Source organism: Mauremys mutica, chromosome 1, assembly GCF_020497125.1.
Source record: "Mauremys mutica isolate MM-2020 ecotype Southern chromosome 1, ASM2049712v1, whole genome shotgun sequence".
Classification (NCBI taxonomy): Eukaryota; Metazoa; Chordata; order Testudines; family Geoemydidae; genus Mauremys; species Mauremys mutica.
In genome coordinates, this window is record NC_059072.1 from 162,084,047 (window position 1) to 162,096,490 (window position 12,444).

Below are 12,444 nucleotides of genomic sequence, written 5' to 3' on the forward strand. Positions count from 1 at the left end.
TGGACTAACCCAGGGGTTGGCAACCTTTCAGAAGTGGTGTGCTGAGTTTTCATTTATTCACTCTAATTTAAGGTTTCACATGCCAGTAATACATTTTAACATTTTTAGAAGGTCTCTCTCTATAAGTCTATGATATATAACTAAACTATTGTTGTATGTAAAGTAAATACGGTTTTAAAAATGTTTAAGAAGCTTCATTTAAAATTAAATTAAAATGCAGAGCCCCCTGGACCGGTGGCCAGGACCCGGGCAGTGTGAGTGCCACTGAAAATCAGCTCGCGTGCCACCTTTGGCACGTGTGCCATAGGTTGCCTACCCCTGGACTAACCTCTGGTCTCAAATCAATTGTTCACTCAGATACGTGAACCCCCAGGGCTTTCTGTGATCTTTGTGATCCCGGATCTGATGGGTGGAAGCTGACCATCTAGGCATGGTTTATTTCCAATGTGAGATGTCTCTTCTGCTGGCAGAGGCTTCAATGGACAGGCATATCCATTCAGTAAAAACAAAATTGCAAAGACATGAGGCCTTCTGGGGCATTGAGTCTCTTTTTGTATTAGTTACCTCAGGTGTGGGTCATTTTTGCTGACTAGCTACATGAGACTGTTGTGGATGCTGGAATAATTTATAACCACATTGAATGATTCCCCAAGCACTGCAAGGAAGCATTGCTTATCTTCTCAAGCAAAATCAGTGTGAACACTCTGCTACACCTAAACTGGCCATTTCCAGGGATGGAGAAGGGCTGCTTGTAGAATGTCCTGTACCATTATATTGAACCTGCACTTTTGTACTATCTGCTCAATATCCTTAGCACAGTGGTTCTCAAACTTTTTTCCCGCAGACCACTTGAAAATTGCCAAGTGTCTTGGCAGACCACTTAATGATCTTTCCAAATGTTGTTTGTACCATTTGCTAAGTATTGTAAAATGCTTTGGATAAAAGCGCTCTATTAAAAAAAACCTTAATAATAATTAATGATTTTTTGTTCTACAAATAAAAGCACACAACTTATATTTTAATATCCGTAGTCTTACCTTTCTAATGCGATGGATGTGCCTTCTCTCCCCCGCCGTGGCAACCCCCGAGCTGATGCTGGGGTGGGGGGTGTCTCTCTCCGGCAGCCGCAGCCCTGGAGCTGGGGAAAGTTGCCTCTTTCTCTGGCCACTGCAGCCCTGCACGTTCCAAATTCCCCCCACCCCCTCTTCTCACCCCACTGCCCCCTCCCACCTACCCCCTATTCCCCCTAAGGCCACCACCTCTCCTTACATGTGCATCTTCTCCAGCGTCCAGGCACCTAATTAGTGGAGCCACACCTGCAGTGGTGGGTGGCCCTTCATTCTCTTGCGTGCGGCCACCCAGGTATACACCTTATAGGGAACTACCCGCGGACCATCTGAATGGAGTTTGGACCACAGTTAGAGAACCTCTGCCTTAGCATACCCTGACCACATATATAGCTTCTTACTGAGGCCACCATGTGTCCCATAGGGATGGAAAGAGGAAAGGAACAGATTCTCTGCATTTACCTCCTTCTCTTAAAGGTTCTGTGTTACAGAAACTCTGGACTTGGCTCCTACCAGAGCCCATCAGTGTTGCTCTGAGAGGTGGCCACAGGGGGTCAGTCATAACCAATGTCAGGCACTCCCAACTCTTCCCACAAGTCCTCCACTGCACTGCCAGACTGAAGAGCTGGCAGGACCCGAGCTCCTCAACACTGACCATGCCAAGACAAGCTTGAGTATGAGTTTGGAGACAGAACTGCACATTCGTCCTGTTCCCAAACTGCTACCATGGCCTTGTAGCTCACATATACTAATCCTTGTGTCCCCTTGGTCCTAATTCTCTAGCCATGGAAGAGAGAGCAATTCACCGAGCAGAACGGAGGAGGGAACTGGAAGAGGCCAAGAGAAAAAGAGAGGAGGAGAAACTGGTAAGTAAAGCTGAGAGCTAAACTGAGACATCCCATCTGAGAGAATGGCTGTGAAAGGAAGCCCCTAACAGCCAAGTGCTGGGAAAAGCACCTCCTTCATTTACATGATGAACTTGAGCCCATTGGTAAGTGTCTGATAGACACCCCAAAAATGGATAAAAAACCCTATCACAGCAGGACGTCCCCACCCACACAACCTGGTGAGTGATTGACCTCCCTGCTGGAGCACTGAAGGCACTCATTTTTCCCCACTTCTGCCCCTCTTCCAAGCCCCTCCATCATGCCTACTAACCTTCCAGCCAAGGAGGCTGGGGTGGGATTCTCTTCAGAGCCCATCAGTTCCATTACTGAATGGTCCACATGGGTCACTGTTGAGTGATGTGAAATACTAGACTCTCTGCTTCTCTTGCTCCTGGGATGAACATGCTGCATCTTCAGCACTCCTAGAAATAAGAAGTCTCTTGTGCATCCAGGGAGAGTCCCTGAAAATCCTGGGCTCATCCTAAGTGTCACCATCTCTTCACCTGTCAATCTGTCTCTCCCTCCACAAGGTCCTCAAACCTAAGGAAAATTGTTGGGCTTCTGATTTTTGTTATCATAGACAGGGCTCAGAGGGTTTTTTTTCCCCCCTGCTTCACCCATTTATGTGCAGCATTGCACATCTGGCCAGGGATGTGGGGTTTTTTTCTACCTTCCTCTATAACATCAGGAGGACACAGATCTTGATGGACCTTTTATCTGACCCAATACAACAAATCCTATCGTTCTTTATTTAGTAGCAAACGTCTGCCAGCAAATAAGGATGATTTACCATGTATGTGTGTGTCTGTGTAATTAATGTGGTTAGCCCCACTCTACCCCGTGGAAAGTATTTTCCAGGATCTCCAACCTGTATATCCTCAGGCAGCAGTTTCAAACAAATGCCTGGAAGGTTAGAGGCAGAAAGGGAGTTGTTTAGATGTGAATTATCTTTATTATAGGGAAATAAATCCTGAAAGTCAGAAGATCAGATAATCCACATGAAATCCTGAGCCCAGCTGCTTTCAAACAAAGCAGCATCTCACCAAGGACCTGAGTTAGGTGGAATGGAAGGAGGCCAAGCCAGTCTCCATGGTTCTTCTATCACAGGTGTCCTCGTGGGTTATAGTCTCTGCTGGAAACTGTCATAGATGTTCCTTTGATAGAGGGGCCCTCTTAAATTCAACCAACTGTTACTATAACACTGAGGATGTGATGTTATCTGCACTGAAATCCGGAAGTTCAGAATAAGGATCCTCCAGAAAATAATATTTTGCCTCCTGTGGGAGGGAAGTGGGCAGACGAGGCTTACCCAAACCGTAGAGAAGGATTTAATTGGTGGGCAGGCCAGGGTCCAGATTGTTTCACTGTGTACCCAGGTTTGCCCATCTGTGACCCACACGCCTCGAGGGGTTAGGCAGTGTGTTTTTTGGTTCTTTGATGTGTGTGCTCAAGGTGATAGCATTGTTGAATTGGAAGTGATTGTGCTACAGAAGGTGTTAAGAGGTGGGAAGTTTGTGACAGGAGAGGGTGAATGCTTGGAGAATGGTACTGGGCTGGGTGTGTGTTGCCTCAGTGAAACAACTTCCTTGATTTTTAGTGTCCGTGGTACATCGGGGGAAATACAAGTTGAGCCACCATAACGCTAACTTCATGATGGTTTTGTGTGGGAGTAAAAATAGAACATCCCAGATCATAGAGGCAGCCTGTGGCACTCAGGGCTGAGTGAGAAATGGGGGCTGGATAACCTTCAATAATGTGTAAAGTTATTCAGGCACAGAGGAGGGTTGTCAAACGCAATGCTTCAGGCTGTACAGCGATCACTTGCAGGAAACAATGTTCTTCCCCACCCTAATGTACATCATTGCACAACAGTTGCTGGTCACTGCTAGAGGCAGGACGCTCACCTTGCTGGTCTTTGGTCTGAATGTCCTTTGTTCCTGTGAACATTCAAATGTGATGAATATGGTTTTATCGCAGCCATGCCCTTCTTTCCAAGGTGCATCTGAAGGCTGAAGAGGAAGAGCGTCAGAGGAAGGAGGCTGCTGAAAAAGAGGCCCAGCTGGAGAAGAGGCGGGAAGAGAGGAGAGAGCAGAAATTGGTGCGCAGAACACTGCATGCCTCTGCCCCACAACCATGACAGTAGACAGCAAAAGAGTTGGGATCTCAGTTAGTGTACTGGTGTCAACAGAATAAAACCCACTATCACTGTTGGATGCTCCCATACTGGCAGTTTCAACACTGGCTGAGGATTGAATAGACCATGGACGCTGCACTTACTGTCCAGTTGTTGGTCCTACAGATGCTCTGTCGGGTTTGAGGTGCATCAGTGAGGCTGTGTCGGGGAAGCCTGCACTGTGGCTGGCTGTGCTGTATCCACCCCTCGTTCTGGGTTGCTCCTTTCATTCATGTCCCTATACCCTGCTGCACCAGAAACAAATATGTAGCCTAAACTAAATAAGTCCTAGAAAGAGTTCTGTAGTGTGGTAGCTTCCCCTCCAAAGAATAGGAGTATCTCCTTTGGTACACCAGCAGTTTCTGCCAGGCAGGAACTGCCATCTTAAGGCTGTTGCTTGGGCATGAGCTGTGGCAATAGCCCAAGTAGCAAGATACTTTTAAATCCCAGAGATATGCTTTCGCTCTCCCATTCAGTGACCTAAACCCTGCTGTAGCACTTCAGTAGCACTGCCTACGCCGACGGGAGTGTAGATAATTAACCTCCCCGAGAGGCTGTAGCTAAGTCAATGGAAGAATTATTTTGTTGACCTAGCGCTAGCTACATAGGGGGCTTGGTCGGTATAGGTGCATCTCTCAGGGGTGTGAATTTTTCCACACCCCTGAGAGACAGAGCCATACCGATGTATACATGTGCTAGATTCTCCATTCCTTTGGCATACAAGTTGGGGGTGACCTTCTCTAGTACTGTGGTCATTCTTCCATAATGGTTTTAAGCCTTCATGATTTCTTGAGGGAGACTGTTCCCCTTGCTCCACGCAGCCATGGTTGGCTCATTCCAGTGGCAGCAGATGCGTTTGTATGTGTGAGAGATGTTTTGGCCACCTTGTGGTAGTAGCTAGACCAGCTGCAGATTCCTATTTCTGGCCAGGTCAGGACCCCCATCTACTCACTGTCTGTGGTTATGTGCCTTACCGTCCATTTTACCCCGGATTAGTTAAGCTGCTGCTCTTTGAATTGCAGAAAGACCTGGAGAAGCAGAGAAGGCTGGAGAAAGAGCAGCAGCTCCTGGCAAAAGCCAGAGACCATTACAAGAAGGTCCTGCTGAGAAAGCGGGGGCTGGAGCCCTGGAAGAGGCTGAGGGAGCAAGCCAAGGAAAACATGGTGGTAAAATGCCTACGGAGGACAAAACCGAAGAAGTGGGTTCTTGAGAGGGGAAGAGAAAGGGAGGAAGCAGCAGCCAGATGGGTTGTGGGGGAGAAATGGGTAATGGACTCTGAAGTCAGAAGGAGATGGAAAAAACTATCGACTGACTGAGTCCCTCCCCCTGCAAGAGCAGGGCACTGCACCCTTCCTTAACAGAGGATGTTTCCAGTATTAAATTCACACAGCAGTGGATCCTCAAAGGCATTTAGGTATCTAACACCAATTAATTTCAAGTACCTAAATACCTGTGAGGGTCTGGGCCTTAGTGCTTTGGAAAATTTGACTCTAGGACTATTTAATTTGAAAGGAGAAGAGCAAGAGGAGACATGGTAGTTGTATATGAAATAAAGAAGGACAAAGAAAACTTCAGCTGGGTGCTCCCATGTCCCTGCGTACAAGACAAAATGGCACACAGTGAAATAAAGACAGCAAATTCAAAGCTGATGAAAGCAAATAATTTCTGATTAGCATGCAGTTACCTGCGATGCTCCCATGATTTGAGGCTGATAGTGTGGTAAGAATCAGCGTGACATTCTGAGTAAGGTGGGTATCTGCAGTTATACAAAGACAAAAGACTCGCAGTCATGAGGGGCTTTCAGTCCTCACTCGTCAGGCCATGAACTGATCAGCCACTTGGTCAGAAAGACATAGTCAAGCCAGTGTAGAGCGTGGCACAGTTGGGCATGGTGCGTAATGGGACCTTTTACATTAAAGCTGAGGTAGTTTTGCAGTGGGGTTTCCATGGCTGCGGCCCTACAACATATTTATTTAGGTAACTTCTCTCCCGCCTAACTCTGCTCAGGTGGCACAAAAGCACCACTGCTCGGGATTGCAAAGAAAGTACCTGCTGGCCTGGCTCCGGCACGTCCAGGAGAGCCTCGCTGAGAAGATGGCTCGGGCTGAGCAATTCTCTTCCTGCATGTTACTCAGAAGGGGCTTCAGGAGCTGGTTGAAGGTGAGCCCAGACCAAAGGGGAGGGGATGTTACTAACCCAACCAACTGCTCTCTCACTCCAAACCCAACTTCAGGGCCTACCACATGCACCCACAGGCTCCAGGTGAGCCTTGCATCACATGGACGTTGCATGCTGCCTGCTATGTCACACTGACCTCCCTTTCACATGTGTCACTTGCCTCTTCAGCCCCTTTCTCCCTTCTCCCCTGTCCGCATCACCCCTTACTCCACTCTGCTCCCTTCCTCCCCTTATCACTCCCCCTTCCTATTGCTCATCTTCTCACCCGTTCAATCACAGCGTCCTCTTGCTCCCCTCAGTCATTACCCCTTTACTCCACTGTCTGTTGCTCCTCCCTGCCTGCCTTTCTCATTCCCGTTACCTTCACTAGAGGTTTTCTTGATACTCTTCGGTGGTTGTTTACTGGGGAGGCCAGGAGAACATGCTTACCTCTTTTCCTCTGTCCATTCTCCAGTACAAGGATTATCTCTCTGCTCTGGAAGAGAGAGCTAGCAGGCTTTATGCAGCCTCCCTCAAGAAGAAGTTGTTGTGGGCATGGTTTGACCTGCTCAACGAGGAGAAGAGTGCATTATGGGAAAAGCAGAAGATCGCAGCTGAGCACAGTGATAGGTAAACGTATTCCCCTAGTGGGAGTTGTTCTTACTTGGCATGTACCTACCCTGTGGGACACTTTTGCATGTCTGGCCTTTCCCCTTCAACCCACTATATTTAGACAATACCCTGCTGTCACTTATGGGTGTAAGGCAGCTCTTGCTTGTGATGTTCTGGTCTCATGATATGCACGGGGCTGACAGTGGGTGCAGAACATCTGAGGTAAGATGGCTCCATGCAGATTGGAAAAGGAAGTTTTTGGTTCTTAATCTTTTCAGCAATTTTGAATTCCCTGGAGGAGGGGCAGGGAGAAGCTGATGAACGGCTGAGACTTTCAGAGTCAGTCAGTGGACCTGGTCTCACAGCTCCTGTTAAAAAGCCAGCTTAGAAAAAACTTTTAAGTACAGTGATATTGAGTCAAGTGAGTGTATGGGAATAACATTGCAGGGTTTCCAGAGCTCTTCTTCTTGATGACCTTGCAGATTGAATGGGCTCAGTTTATGAATCCAAAACTGATTAGCTGCAAACGCCACTTGGGATCTGAGAATCCCAGGTGTTCTTCCTACCTCTTACCCGATTCTGCAGTGGGAACTTAGCTGACAGTTTTGTGGATGATGAATGAAGCTGAATAGATTCCAATTTACTCTCCCATAGCTGTGCTGTAGTGCAGGTTTAACAGGACATTTATTATTGTCAGTACAGTGAAGAGTTAAGTCTCAAAGTCATTGCAGGAAGCAGAGAAGTCAAATCCCATTCCCCCTTCTGACTATAATGGCATTTCAGCTGTGTAATAAACGTGGAATCATAGAATGTCAGAGTTGGAAGGGAACTCAGGAGGTCATCTAGTCCAACCCCCTGCTCAAAGCAGGACCAATCTCCAGACAGATTTTTTGCCCCAAATCCCTAAATGGCCCCCTCAAGGATTGAATTCACAACCCTGGGTTTAGTAGGCCAATGCTCAAACCATTGAGCTATCCCTGCAGACAAGCTCCGTCACTGGCTCATGGGAAGAGTCAATGAAATCAATGTGGTTTTGGTTTTAGTTTGCAAGTTTAGCTCACACTCCTGCATAGTTTAATGCTGAACCTGATTGACAGGGCTAAGATCGGGATGGTGCCTGGTTATCAGTGACAGGCACAGTGAACTTGAGGAGAATCCAGAGAGACTAGAAGTGAAGTGACTGGGCCTGCAAGCCACTGAATTGCACTGAATGAGGCTGCTCTTCTCTCTCACTCCTTCCATGAGGGAGCCTCCCGTGAAGAAGCCACTTTCACCTCCTCTTTCTCAAGGACCCTCCTTAGCCTTTATATAACACCTTTCTCTTCAGAGCGCTCAGCAAACACTGACTAATGAATCCTGCCAGTGAGAGGTGTGAAATCTGGAGGGAAGGCAAGAGAGAAGGGCAAAGTGTTAGTATTCTGGGTTGGCTGACATCTGTAATTAAACTGCTTGCACTGGAGACTTTTAACCTGTCACTGCCCTGACTGTAGCAATAGAGGGGATGAATCCTGGGGGTCTCTGGCCGCTCTAGAATAGAGCGGAGGCTTTGAATGGCCGTGTGTGATGGCTCTGTCCATTCATCTCTTTCCCTCTCCCTTTTTTAAAGGAGAATAGCACTGACCATGTTCAGGTCCTGGAGGCAGTACCCAGCACTGATGAAGGAGGAAAGAGAGAAAGAGGCAAGGAGAGAGCAGCTACGCAAGAGAGTAGCCGAAATTCTCCCTGACTTCCGAAGATGACAGGAAGGACTCTGGGCAATGCTCCCTCCTGGATGAGCAGAGTGGACCTAAGTGGAAGGATTCAGCTAGTGATGTGAGCTCACCCCTGTGAATGACAGGAGCCCTTCCTGGTTTGGTGCAGTGGGGGCAAAGGGGGCATTCTAGGGCCTATGGCCACTTGTTTCAAGTGCCACTTTTAACATTCAGTCTAACCTGAGGATGACAGTGGAAACTGGACTGTTGGAGTCACTCTCTAGCCACCAGGCTGCTTTCCCACAGTGGGAACATGCCAGAGCAACACCTTGTCAGATGGGCAGTGAGTGGGGCTAGAGCATGAGAATCAAGGCAGGATAAATTCCAGGCCAGATGCAAACTTGGCTTCCAAACCTCCCCAGGGATTTTTGCTGCCTTTAGCATAGGGCTATCGAATTGAGACGCTGAACTTCCCCCCCAAGGGACAGGAAGCGCAGAACCGAAACGTGCCTTTTTGTGCTGGAGCAGAGCCCTGGATGCCTTTCTGTTGTCAGTACTCTCCTCTTGTGGTTTGACACAATGTGGCTGTATCTGTGAATAAATTGAGTCCTTTTACCCTCAAAGAGAGCTGCATCCTTGAACCATCCATGTCCTGCTGAGCATTACACAAAGCCTTGCCCACATGAGGAACTGTTACTAAACCATTGTATTGGGGGAGGAGAGAGAGGCTAAACTTTAGAAGCAGGTGTTTTGCCATTGAGTTAGCTAACAGGATTTGAAACACAAACATAGCACTTTGTGTAGACACTCGAACACCGTTAAAACCTTTAGTTGGCTGAGGATTGACCCTAGCAGCGAGTCTAAATTATAGCACAACCAGCTAACTCAAATGTATAGGCATGAAACTATCTACGCGTGGTGCTGAGTGGTGTTTCAAATCATGGCAACTAGGTCCATTTTTAAAAAAGCCCCATTTTTCCTAATCTGTTCCTAGTGCCGCCAGATCCTTTGTTTGTTTCCACACATAGGCCGTGGCTAGGCTAGGATTTAAAGATGTATTGTTAGTTAGATCAGGCTAGTTACCATGATCAGATAACTTCTAAAACTCTAGTCCAGAACAAGGCAAACTGAACTTTAGCATAAGCTAGACTGGTGGTGTTGAAGCCTGGGCTCCCCCCAGGTTAATTTAATTCTACCAGTTTAGCACGTGCTGAAGTACAACTTCTCGTCTCGATTAGAGGTTTAGAAAGCGTTTGCTAGACACTAGCTAACGTGAGCTACCATCACCCCTTTATATCCTAGTCAAGATTAGGCATTAACATGTTACAGTGTTGCAACTGAGTTAAGAAATAGTGCTGTAGCCCAGTGGTTTTCAAACTTTGGGGACCCAGTTGAATAAAATTGTTGATGCCTGCAACCCAATGGAGTTGGGCATGAGGGGTTTGGGGTGTGGGAGGGGCTCAGGGCTGGGGCAGAGGGTTGGGGTTGAGGGCTGCAGGGTGGGGCCCGGAATGAGAGGTTCAGGGTGTGGGAGGGGGCTCTGGGCTGGGCCAGGGAGTTGAGGTGTGGGAGGGAGTCAGGGCTCTGGGCTGGGGGTGTAGGCTCTGGGGTCGGGAATGAGGGGTTTGGGGTGCAGGAGGGGCTCTGGGTTTGGGGGGGCTCAGGGCTGGGGTAGAGGGTTGGGGTGTGGAAGGGGGTCAGGGCTCTTGGCTGGGGGTGCAAGTTCTGGGGTTGGGTAGGGAATGAGGGGTTTGGGGTGCAGGAGGGACTCCAGGTTTGTGGGGGGCTCAGGGCTGGAGCAGGGAGTTGGGATGCAGGAGAGGGTCAGGGCTCTGGGCTGGGGATATAGGCTCTGGGGTGGGGCCAGGGAAGAGGGGTTTAGGGCACAGGAAGGGGCTCTGGGTTGGGGGGGGCTCAGGGCTGGGGATTGGGGTGCAGGGTTTGGACATGGGCTTACCTCGGGCGACTTCTGGTCAGCGGCACAGCAGGGGTGCTAAAGCAGGCTTCCCGCCTGGTCCGGCTCCTAGGCAGAGGCACACAAGCGGCTTCATGCAACTCCCGCCCGCAGGCACCGCCACCTCCCCACCCCCCCAGTTTCCATCAGCTAGTTCTCGGCCAGTGGGAGTGCAGAGCCGGTGCTTGGGGCAAGAGCAGCGCCCGGAGCCCTGTGGCCCCCCTGCTTAAAGCCTGACCCACTGCTGGCCACTTCCGTGGCACAGCGCCGTGTCGGAGCAGGTAGGCACTAGCCTGCCTTAGCTGGGCAGCACCGCCCACAGGCCTTTTAACAACATGGTCGGTAGTGCTGAGTAGAGCGACTCAGTACTGGGTCGCAACCCAAAGTTTGAAAACCACTGCTCTAGCCTACACATGGGGATTTGGTTAGTACAGTTGTTTAAAGAAATCGCCTGTCTATATTAAATAGTTGTGATTGCTGTGCCTGCTGAGATCTGCTGGGGCATTCTTGCTAACAGTCCTCTGCTCTGAACACCTGAGCAATGGAGACAGGCAGTTGGGAGACTGGAATTTGCTTCCCTCTCACTAGTGGAGCTGGAAACAAGGGCTCCTCTCTTCTCAGGCTTTTGCCTGCTTGGGTGCAAGGATTGGATGGAGAGCAGGGTGAGTTACAAAGTAGACCCTGTACCATGACAGGCCGACAGGTTCTCAGTTCTATCCTAACAAGTTAAGACTAGCATTCCCTAACTTTCCCTCCCACCACCTACTTCCCAAATGCTAAGGAATGCAAGACATGCCTGTTGCCCAAATCTTTGTTCCAGACCTGACTGCTGTCAAGGCACATGGGCACTTATCTAGCAGTGAAAAGGAGTTGAAAGTGTGTGGATGGAGGATAGGTGACTGTGGTGGGAGATCAGCTGTAAGGTCAGATTGTGTGGTGAGAGAGCAGCTGGAGCATCACTTGTGTAGGGGGGAAGAGGGTGGTCACTGCAGAAGGGATAAGATCTCCTTTGGAGAAAGATCAGCAGATAGGGGACATGGGTAGAGGGGAAGAGCACAGGACCAATCTAGCCAGCTTCAGTTCCTCAATGCAATTTACAGACTCCCCTCATTGGTGCGTTCCTAGCTAATGTGATGATAAAACAGTAGCAGCAGTGTCTGCCTGTTGGTGCACACCGGCCCCACTGAAATCTTGCCAGTGCAGTCTGTACATACTAGGATGCATTAGAGCCGGCCCTTCCGTTCTTAGGTTACCAGCCTCCTTTTTATAGAGCGAACATTTTAATCCTGTGTCATCCGGCTGTATTCGTGCACCAGTCAGGAAGTTGCCATGTGGGAACGGTATGTTCGCCTGCTCCCCCTTCTAAGGCTGGGTTCTTGGTTTAGGTAAAATTGCAGTTAGTGAGATGACAAAGGCAGGGTCACACTGGGTTTCTCATCAAGATAGAGCTGCAGGCAGTTGGTACCGGGACACTTCAGGGGTTTTCTAGGGACAGTTGTGGGAACACAGGAATTGCCGTACTGGAGCAGGCCATCATCCACCGATACCCTGGCTCTGGCACTGCCAAAGGAAGATTCTGGAATAACCTTGCCCTGGGGGAAGGTTCTCCTGAACCAACCCCTCTTATGGCTTGAAACAGATGGGTTCAATTTTTGGATGCTTAGATTTGTGATACCTTGGGTTTGAACTGGGCACACGCAGCTCTTACTAACTTCAGTTAGTGTTCAGCACATCTTTGGTACAGCACACAAAACATGAGGCACCTCAAACCTGTGGCCATGCCTGATAGATGGGCCCCAGGTACTCTTGAGCATCCTCATCCTCCCTTTTCTTCCTGCTAGTTTAGCAGACCCACCCATACCCTGGCAGACTTCCTTGGAGGATTCCACCAGAGGCCATGTCA

The 12,444-nt window shown here is 49.0% G+C and overlaps 1 protein-coding gene across 3 annotated transcripts in view; it reads left to right on the plus strand.

Annotated features, from left to right (window-relative positions):
* The window catches only part of CCDC191 (coiled-coil domain containing 191), a 36,219-nt gene extending 27,009 nt beyond the window's left edge, over positions 1-9,210 (plus strand). For all 3 annotated transcript variants that reach the window (XM_045001373.1, XM_045001385.1, XM_045001378.1), the window contains 6 exons: positions 1,851-1,933; positions 3,951-4,052; positions 5,150-5,293; positions 6,135-6,287; positions 6,760-6,914; positions 8,503-9,210. In XM_045001373.1, coding sequence (XP_044857308.1) covers positions 1,851-1,933; positions 3,951-4,052; positions 5,150-5,293; positions 6,135-6,287; positions 6,760-6,914; positions 8,503-8,635 — 770 coding nt within the window. In that variant the 3' untranslated portion in view covers positions 8,636-9,210. The remainder of the gene's footprint in view (positions 1-1,850; positions 1,934-3,950; positions 4,053-5,149; positions 5,294-6,134; positions 6,288-6,759; positions 6,915-8,502) is intronic.
* Positions 9,211-12,444: the final 3,234 nt, after the last annotated feature.